Raw genomic sequence first — 10,087 nt, forward strand, 5'->3', positions numbered from 1 at the left:
GCAATCATACTTATAGTTTCTCCTCAGTAACACATTTGATAGTTTTTTGCGACATTTTGAGTCCAAAGTTTAAAGTAAGGCTCGCTTGGTGGACGTCTGTGCTCCAATCTGCGTCGTCGTTAACGTGTTAAATGTTTCGAGGGGCGACGACAGTTCTCTGGTACAAAGGTCGGGTTGTGTAACGGCGTCAGATGCTGCGCAGGCAGATGACATTTTACGACCTTTTCCTTTCTGTCCTACAGAACACGCAAAACACGTACAAAAGTGGATGGCCATGAAACAGAAAAAAAAAACAAGTGAAAGTTTGTCATGATTTGTACTTTTATCCATCATTCAGTGTGCAGCCGACGTTAAAAAACTGAGCACAATGCTAACATTAAGACTCAGTGAATTGTTGCAGCATTTTCCAGAGACAAACATTCACAATCATCGAGTCACTTCGCCAGGGCGGCCAACTGAACAAACACTTCACAGTTTTGGTACAGTGAAAAATAATAAAAGAACTCAAATTAACCGCTTTGGAAATTCACCGGTGGGCAGCGCGTTACTGCGACGGAAGACATCGGACTTTAAGTAGCTAACGACAGGTTTTGATGAATCATCAGATAACTTTTTCAATAAAAATGATTACAATCTTGTTGTTCCTGAGTGAGTGGGGAAATTGAGAGGGGGGAAAAAAATGGTAAATTATCAATCCGATAAATCAATTTAGACTGAAACTGTATTATAATCCTATTTTTTGTCAAGGAGGAAAAAAAATCATTCACAAAATCACAAATCAATTTCGATTTCAATTGTTTCCCTAGTTTGGCTCACTAGCACCTCTTGAGAACAAAAGCGGTATTACAAGTCAAGTCAAGTGAGAATTTAAGACATGAGAAGAAAAATAAATACATAAAAATAAAAATTTGAACTCAAATATTCTGAATGTGCAGGCGTCAGAAAATCATAATATATATTCACAGCGCCATCAATTTCTTTTAAAAAAATAGTGTGAGATGAAAATGACATTTTGTTAGCGCATAAGGGGAAGCCAACCTGCATTTTCCGACAATGACAACGGAGCTTGTCGTCCTCCATTTTGTGCAAACTAATCCCAAGTACCGAAACACGGTTGTGTATTTGAATGTGCTGTTCAAACCTGTCTTACGGGAAAGTGCAAACATTTTACTAGTGCGATTTGTGCTTGTGAGCGCTGATGTCACCTCGGCCTGTCGGCTTTGCCCCGGAGAGGAATGGAAGGACCTTCTCAAAGAACAGAATGCAGCTGGCGGTCCCTGGTGGGGTGACAAGAGAAGTATAAGTAGCGTAGCAGTCAATGAATGTAAAAAAACCAAATGAGCTTTTAGCATAGCATACCCAAGGCAGGTCCCAGCCAGTAAATGAAGCAGTACTCCAGGTACGTGTGGCCACTGCAGGGGAAGTTGGTGGAGAAGGCCAGGACGGGGTTAAACACGGCTCCCGAAATGTTTCCACCTGAAAAACGAAATCAGGTGATTATTATGAATACACTTCAAAAACTAGGATAAAACAAACACTTCATGAAATGAGGGTTATGTTATTTAAATGAAGCAAATAGCTGCCGTAACCGCAAGATCATTTGTCTTGGTAAGAGTTCTTAAAACAAGTCAACGTAGCTCGTTTGAACATTACCTGCAACTTGTTCATGAGATTATGCTGCCGGTTGTGTTACCTTTTAAAGATGTTTCAAGGAAAACGAAATGTTACTTGTCACCAGAACTCACCCGCGTACACCAGCGCAGTGATGATCGCGGCAACGACGTGAACGCGCAGTTTCTCGTCCACCTTGTGAATATGAAGGGCCGCCGTCTGGACGACGAAAGCGCAACCGAGCTCCACGGCGGCGGCTTCCAGCACGGTGCCCCCGAGCGGGTCGTAGCACCTGAACCCGAAGCGCCAGTGGCGAACGTGGTGCTCCGCCAGCCCCAGCGACCACACGGAGGCGGCGGCGTAGCGCGCCGCAAACGCTGCGGCGAATTGGCCGGCGACGAACGCCGAGGCCGCACCGACTCGGCAGGTCCCCCGGCAAACGCGCTCTACGACGCCGCAGGGATTGCACGAAGCTCCGCGGAAGGAGAGCAAGTGGACGACCGTGACGGCGTAGGCCAGCATCAGGACGTACGCTGGCTTCAGCAGCGCCGAGCGCGCCAGCAGCTTGAGCTCGTGTGTGCAGCAACAGAGCTGGAAGGTGGACGCCGCTTCCAGCGCCAGAGTTGCGGCGGTTCCCCGGAGGTAGCGAGCGCTTGCGCGGCGGACCATCTCGCTGAGGAGAACCGCGGTGGCCGACGCCGCCACGGAGACCCACACGTCGTCCATCCCTGCCGACTGCGGTAGCTGACTCAGCTCATCGGCTACTTCGAAAATTGGACCGGTAGGAGGGACAATTTCGACTCCTCCGTCGCTCCCTCCTACAGCAGGACAAACTTACGTCCCGCCACTGTACTTTTACGAGTGACGGGAAGTAAGAGGCGGAGGCTTTCAAAATAAAGGCTTCCACTGCAGTGGACTACGGTATGCTCGCGGTTTGGCACCTACTAATTCACCCATTTGCAGATGTTTGATTTATTTATTTGTTTCATGAGGGAGTCTGTCAAAACCACGTTGTTTATGGAAAATACCCACTGCTGAAATTGCTCAAAAGTAGTCACATTGGGGCGGAACGATGGACACTTTGGCCCCATGACCCAACAGTTGGGAAACATTGCCATTATGGCAGGAATGGACAAAAGCCCGGGTGAAGAAAGATTTGCTTGTAAAAGGTCGAAAGGAAATTGCATCATTGGTCGTACAATATCTTGAAACTTGATCATTTTTTTGAAACTGTTATTGAGACAAGTACATAATTTGGAGTAGTCCAACAGGATTCCCTGAGGCTAACCACAATCTTACCGGTAATTTGTAATTCAGGTGTGGAATGCACTTGCAAATAAATACCTAAGACACTTAGTATCCCACATATATTAAATATATATATTTTTTATTACAAAAAATGTATGTTTTCAGGAAAAACAAATGAGCTTTAGAAAATGACAACATATAACAAATCATGTTATAATTTCCTTTGACTGATCTGTCATGCTGATGTATTGTTTACGCTGGTAGGACGAGCAAGAGGCTGTAAAAATATAATATGCAATTTAATCCTGTACTATTAGCATTACCTTTAGTATGACTGATATGCTACTACGTATTAGGTACAATATTAACTTTTATTATTAAAAGACTTTTATACTGAAACGCAGGACCGAGTCGCCGACGGAGCTATTTCTACGTCCGGTTTTGCGTTACCTCCGTGAGCTTGACTCAGCATCGCCTGGCGACACTTCATTGGAATTGTGAATAGCGGATCCTATCGACCGGGTGCAACAAGCTGCGACAACCGACTGGAAGGTGGGTGCACGCGATTTTTTTTCTATTTTTCATGAAACTGCGCTTTGGGGCTTATTTTCTCCATTGTCCAGTCACTGTCACCAAACTTCGCTGTCAAAGCTCGTCGTTCTGAAAAGAAAGGTCTGCCTGCTTCAAACTAACAAGCGTCCGAGGGCAACCGAATAAAATATGTATTTATAAGATTTGTGAATTTAATTCGGCTGAGACATAATGAATAAATTAATAGGGGAAAGTAGACGGGCTTTACAAATGGAAACATTTGACGACTAATCTCGCCATCGGGCCCCGCTTTAGTGGAACGTTAAAGTGATTGACATTTGAACGGAATTTGGCTACTTGGTCTTACAAAAACTAAAAATTATACTGTCATCATAAAGTACATTGTACACGCCCCATGAGACTAATCTTATCTTATCTTTGACGTTTCACATCTGCTATAAAAAGTGTTTGCACTGCAGAGACTGTTTTTTTAAGATGCATTTCCACAAACACACAATTTTAAAATGTTCCAAGATGTCGTTGTCTGCCGCGTGCCTTTATTTAAAACACTAAAGCAATGGAGAATTTGAGACTTTTACAGTGTATTTCTTGCCATGGTGAAATTGGCTCACTTTTTTGGGCGGAGTCGATGTCGGTATCCTTGTCTTGTGTTGTAATATGCTGAAAATAATTCTTTCTTTCCATCCCATGTCCAATTACAGATTTTTGCTGAGAAGCCCTATTACTATTTTATGATTAAGATGGCCACGGTGTCAGAAGGTCGCTGATCCCCATGGCGCCGACGTTGCAGGGCACCATGCACCGACCTTTGACATCGTGTCTGCTGGGCCTGTACAGTTGCCGTTGGCGACGGCGGCACGGGAGCCCGGCGCGGCCCGGCGACTGCTGCTGCGGCAAGGTCAGCGGACCACCGCCGCACTTCCAAACCCGTGCCTTGATTAGCCCGCCAATGTAAACTTCCTGCTTCCCGCCCGTACAGTCGGAAGGCGCCAGCTTCGGCGCGCTGGCGGCGGCCTTCTGCCTCACGCTGCTTTTCCTTTACTTCTGGACGCAAGCCAAGAACGACTACAATGACTTTGACTGGTGGGTTGGCGCCGAATGACACGCGCGTTGTCTACGACTTGTTGGCAAATGACGAAGGTGCGTCGCGCTCGCTTAGGTTCAACTATGGCAACTTGGGCTTCTGGTGGGCGTGGTCGGTGGTGCTGCTGGTCATCGCCGCCCTGTTTTTCTCCTACGTGGCCGGGCTCATGGTGAGACGTTTTAGGTGGGCTTTTTGAGGGGGATGCAGATTCTGATATTTGGCCGAATAAATGCCCTAATTTGAAAACCCGACTTCGAAAGCCCAACCCTGGTCTAAAACCCCAATCCTAGTTTAAAAGCCTTCTTTGAGAATCTCTAACCCAAGTTTAAAAAACTAATTAAAAATCCAGACCCTATGTTGCTACCCTGACTGTAGTTTGAAACCTACTTTGAAACACTAACTCACCCGATTTTGAAAACCCAAATTTCTAACCCTATCCTGGTGACAAGCGGTTGCCGTCTTTCTTTGCAGCTGCTAGCTGTGTGCTTGCTGTCGCAGGGCCAAAGAGCGTCTTTACACTGGAGTCACAAGGTACGCCTCCGACACACCGCCGCTGACCTCAGATGGTGTAATGCGAGATTGCGCCATTTCTTGATCAGCAAATGTAAGGAAGGACTCCCTCACATTCTTTGAGCATTTTCAACTTTCGGACTATATTTCTCATTCAAAGTTCGACTGATTTCTCTGCCCCACCCCACCCCCGAAATATGAGAAAAACGATCCGAGTAATAAACAATGTTTTATACTGTATATCAAGATAAAACAAGTGTTGTGTTTTCAAAGCAATTCAAGTGTGACTTTGACACCCTCTAATCTCGTGAAATCTTGGCGTTGTTCCATGCAACCCTGTCAGGTTTATTTCATTCGGTGTTTTTTATTTTTTATTTTTTGGTCTACCTTTTGAGACAAAGTTTGATTTTGCCTTGATAGAAAAATGTCTGATTTTTTTTCTGTTTAGTTGGCTGTCTTTGAATGCACCTCATGCATCATCAAAAGTGAAACCAAAAGTTTGCTTCTGCCGTCTCGACTATTAATAGCGTGTGCGCTCGACTTTGCTGTTAGTTTGCTTGCGACCCTTCACATTGATTATCGCGTGTAAATACCCAAAGGTGAGTTCAATGACCATTTAGTGTAAAGTGCGATCGGTTTCCTGTGTGTGAGGTCGCACATCAGTTTGCGCAGGCATGTTGCAAAACGTTTTCAGGTGGCGCGTGACCTCATTTGCCGATGAGTTGCGTCGGACGGCGCAAAATGAACATTTCGCTGTCATGAAAATAGACTTGTGTCCAACTTGATGTGCATGTCAGAAATAAATATATTGAATAATAGACATGCACAGTAGACGACATTTGGGGTGTAGCAAAATTAAAAAATAAATAAATATATATAATATATAAATATATATAAATATATTTTATATATATTTATTTTTATATTTTTATAAAAATTATTTTTATATTTATAATTTTCTGATATATAAATATATCAGAAAAAATGTATATATTATAAATTTTATTTATTTATAAATATTTATATATATAAATAATTTATAATTGTATATAAATATAATAATTTATATATAAATATTTAAAGAATCGAATTGTTTCGGTCCATCCTTGAATTGCATCACACCACATGTATCAAGATACATATCGTACGGGAAAAAAAAAAACATCTTATTTTATTGGGTGTCGACAAGTATACGTGTGTGTGTGTGTGTGTTCTTGCCCGTACCTAATGTTGTGTCCTCTGCGGTCAGATTGTCGTGATGCTGAGCTTGATGTTTGCCATCGCCGCCATCGCCGTCATGTCTGAGCTGTGGGCTCTAGAATGGATCACGGTGCGGCTTTCCTTCCAGGTGAGCCCTCGTCGTACGTGGGGGTCCTCGTGTCATGTCCCCCCCGCGTTGCTCTTCTTTTATCGCTTTCTTGCCACCGCCAGGTGACTGCGCCGTACCTTCACGTCGGCGCCGTCTCGCTGATGACGGCGCTGGCTTGGCCGGTGGCGTTGCACTTCTTTAGCATGCTCAAGATAAGTGAGTTGTGACTGGAAAAATATCAGGGGGGGGGGGGGGGGGGAAGAGCTTCATGTATATACACTGTGAAGTTGAAGCATGAAACTGAGTTTTATTTTATTTTATTTATTGACAGTAAGGCGGTACCTCATTTTGGTGGTGTACCTGAGTATCCTTTTGGCCCTCTACTTGGTGCCTCTCGGGATGTATTCGCCGTGTATCAGAAATCGCGGGTCCCTGGGCCCTCCGCCGAAACTTTTCGGCCACAGAGGAGCCCCCATGGTGAGCGCGGGCCTTGCTAGTCAAATCTGGTGGATGCATGGCGTGCTGTCTTCGCCCCCACACCCTCCCGGCTCGTAGTTTCACCACCATTGATCTGTAGGTTTGAGTGTATTTATATATATTCTCACGTTCAGATGGCTCCGGAAAACACAGCGATGGCTTTCGAGAAGGCGGTGGAGGCGGGTTGTGACGGTCTGGAGACGGACGTCATCATCAGGTCAGTTTGTGACTGCGGTTTTGATGGAAAAGTACATGTTGGTAAATGATTTTTTTTTTTTAAATAAGAAAAAAAAATATAACAATAATCAGACAGCATCTTATGGATACTGATCTTTGAAGAGACTGGCTTCCTTTAGTGCAGGGGTGTCCAAACTTTTTGCCAAGGGGGCCAGATTTTATGTGGTAAAATGTCGGGGGGGCCGACCTTGGCTGACATTCTTTACATTGAACAACAATATTGTTCAGCAAATTTTAGTAAGCCAGTCTGTTTCACATTTCCATTTTTATTTTAATTTCAACAATCTTAAGAATTTCTTTTGGTTCATTTGAAACAGGAATTTGAAATATGACATATCAGTCAATATAAACACGGAGTGATGTCTTGTTAACTCGTGAGTGATGCCCTCTAGTGTCTAAATGCTATTACTCATTTAGTGGATGCTATTACTCATTTAGCCACTAGAGGGAAGCAGTACTCTATGAAACATCACTCACCAGTCTACGAGACCTCAGTCAATGCAACACGTGTTCCATTGCGCCCAACCTGCGGGCCAGACGGCACTGATTTTATGACAGCGGCCGAGGGCCGGATGAAATTCGACCGCGGGCCAGATTTGGCCCGCGGGCCGGACTTTGGACATGCCTGCTTTAGTGTATTTATTATGTTAGCAGAATGATGCTCATATTGTGGCATTGAAAGGCCAACTAAGATCCAGTTATCAGTTACTCGCAGATTTTGGGTGTTTGTGGTGGGGCTCGGTCCCCGTCTCCCCCCACAGAGGCGTTCGCTGTACAATATTAATCCAAACACCATTGCACTGTTTTGGGGTGTGTATCAGTTATGATGGCGTTCCCTTCCTAATGCACGACCGCTCGTTGCGGCGCACCACCAACGTCGACGAGGTGTTTCCCAATCCTGGCGACAAGCTGTCCGACATGTACACGTGGCCGGAACTGAGGAGACTCAACGCGGGCGCTTGGTTCCTTTCTGTGAGTTGCCATCGACAATTATAAATATTTTCTTTTCCAATAGAGCAGTGTTAAAACCTGCCCCCCCCAGCTCGACCCGTTGGAAAATGTTTTCTATTGACTTGGCCCAAAACAGACGGACCCCTATGGCACGGTGGGCTCGCTGGGAGCGGAGGATCGTCAGCGGGCGGGGCAGCAGCCCGTTTGCACCCTGCTGGAATTCCTGGAGGTGGCGGCCCGCTACGACAAACTGGTCATCTTTGACCTCTACCGCCCCCCGCAGGAACACCCGTACAGTAACTCGTGGATCCAGCGTACGCTGGACGTCATCCGGAATGAGTCTACTATTAAGCCCTCACAGGTGACACTCCGTTATAAAACTCGTTGCCATAGCAACATTTTAACCTTCTGATCTTCTAAGTGTCGCGATAGAAGGTAATCGCCAAATGAATTAATCTTGCATCAAATAAACAGGAAAATGTTAGCGGAGCGACACTGCCACCCAGTGGCATGAATATGTATTACGTATGTGTATTTTTCCTCCACCTGTGTGAATTTTGTCCACTCACCAGGTGCTGTGGTTGAACCCCGAGTTTCGCGAGCTCGTACAGGAACAGGAAGGGGATTTTCAGCAGATATCAGGTACGGTGGACTCCATTGAGCGTCTGCAGAGCCAACATATCAACAGGCTCAACCTGCACTACACCTCCATGTCGGTCCAGCTTATCAGGTGTGCGTGATGTGATTTTTTTTTTTTTTAAAGGTAATGATCTGAATGAATACATCTATATTTTATTTGATATTTTTTGCACACAGTCACTACGCCGCAGCAAATATTACCACCAACCTGTATGTGATCAGTGAGGCGTGGATCTACTCGGTGGCCTGGTGCACGGGAGCCCATTCGGTCACCACCAACGCTCCGCATATTCTAAAGGCCATGAAGCAGCCCCTCTTTCTCATGGTGATTCTTTCCTCACCAATCTCACTTTATTCCAGCAAATCATGTCCAAAGGTGTTCATTTCAACTGATGGACTTGTAATTGATGTATTTACTCACTTTACTGCGGGTTCGTTAGACTCCCGATGAATACAAGACCATGTGGCTCGTCACGGACGTGCTGTCGCTGCTGCTGGTCGTAACCATCTTCACCTTGCACAGGTAATAAAATGGTCAGTAAGTGCAATTTATTTAAAAAATATTTCCACGGCTCATGCGGCGTTTGCTGAAAGGTGTCGGGCAAGAAAACCGGTGGACCCGAGTGGCTTCTCGGGAGTCAAAAGCACGCCGGAAGGAGACAAGTACATTCAGTTTGAAACAGGTCAGTTGTATTTTCCGCCCGGCGTCTCTCCAGAATGAAAACCAAATCAACAACTTGATGTCAAAACTTTTAATTGACGTACACTCGTGTTCATGTTACAGAGCGGAGTGACATTTGGGCTGTGTCCCACGCCACGACTCCACCAGCGGGACAAAAGCACAATCTGGCAACCGCGGCCCAACTTTGACCGGTTACTTAAGATGGCAACCACTCGGCCTAAAATCGTACTTTTCATTTCGCTTTGTCGAGTGGTATTTCATTATTTAATACAGAATAGACTTTATAACATTTGTAGCAAAATACAATTTATAAGGGCCATTCCACTGTGGGTTATATCAGAATACTGTATCTATAAATACTATGTTTTTTTTTTTAATCAAAGTATTTGTTTCGTAGTATATTGTGCTCGTTTAATTAGCGACACAGAGTGCAGGAATATTTCCAAGTCGCAATATGATGCGGAAAATTGGTAAATATATACAAAACAGATTCTATATCGTGATGAATGGAGGTGAAGTCTCTGGCATGCGTTGCTTGTTGACAGACAGCTTGAAATATGAAAAATGAATCTGCTTACCTCTCAAATGGATTATCTAGTTAGCTTCCTGAAACAACATGGATTTGAGCTAGCCATCTTGCTTCCTGAAATATCTTGAAGGTAAAGCTGCTTTAAAAAAAAAAACGTGAACAAAATTGATCATTTCTTGAACTGTGTCAAAAAACAGAAATACATAAATAACATTGTACCACGCACCACCTTTGGGTGGGGGTGGGGGGTGGGGGGAA

General features: G+C 44.8%; 2 protein-coding genes across 3 annotated transcripts; one reads left to right on the forward strand and one right to left on the reverse strand.

Annotated features, from left to right (window-relative positions):
- Positions 1–303: 303 nt before the first annotated feature.
- aqp11 (aquaporin 11) lies at positions 304–2,577 on the reverse strand. The gene is made up of 3 exons (XM_052047298.1): positions 1,746–2,577; positions 1,360–1,476; positions 304–1,277 (listed from the first exon to the last, which is right to left on the reverse strand). Exons 1-3 carry the CDS (start codon positions 2,335–2,337, stop codon positions 1,171–1,173), a joined length of 816 nt encoding a protein of 271 aa, XP_051903258.1. The 5' UTR covers positions 2,338–2,577; the 3' UTR covers positions 304–1,170.
- A 712-nt stretch (positions 2,578–3,289) lies between these two features.
- gdpd4a (glycerophosphodiester phosphodiesterase domain containing 4a) lies at positions 3,290–10,071 on the forward strand. Of its 2 annotated transcripts, none has more exons than XM_052047275.1 (16): positions 3,290–3,415; positions 4,202–4,309; positions 4,391–4,494; positions 4,571–4,664; positions 4,967–5,026; positions 6,255–6,353; positions 6,437–6,530; positions 6,646–6,791; positions 6,926–7,008; positions 7,850–8,000; positions 8,116–8,340; positions 8,552–8,709; positions 8,796–8,943; positions 9,059–9,141; positions 9,213–9,301; positions 9,403–10,071. In XM_052047275.1, exons 2-16 carry the CDS (start codon positions 4,208–4,210, stop codon positions 9,486–9,488), a joined length of 1,722 nt encoding a protein of 573 aa, XP_051903235.1. In that variant the 5' UTR covers positions 3,290–3,415; positions 4,202–4,207; the 3' UTR covers positions 9,489–10,071. The 2 variants fall into 2 exon arrangements, with proteins under 2 accessions (XP_051903235.1, XP_051903234.1); XM_052047274.1 differs by having other exon boundaries at positions 3,301–3,411; positions 4,113–4,309.
- Positions 10,072–10,087: the final 16 nt, after the last annotated feature.

Source organism: Hippocampus zosterae, chromosome 16 (assembly GCF_025434085.1).
Source record: "Hippocampus zosterae strain Florida chromosome 16, ASM2543408v3, whole genome shotgun sequence".
Classification (NCBI taxonomy): Eukaryota; Metazoa; Chordata; class Actinopteri; order Syngnathiformes; family Syngnathidae; genus Hippocampus; species Hippocampus zosterae.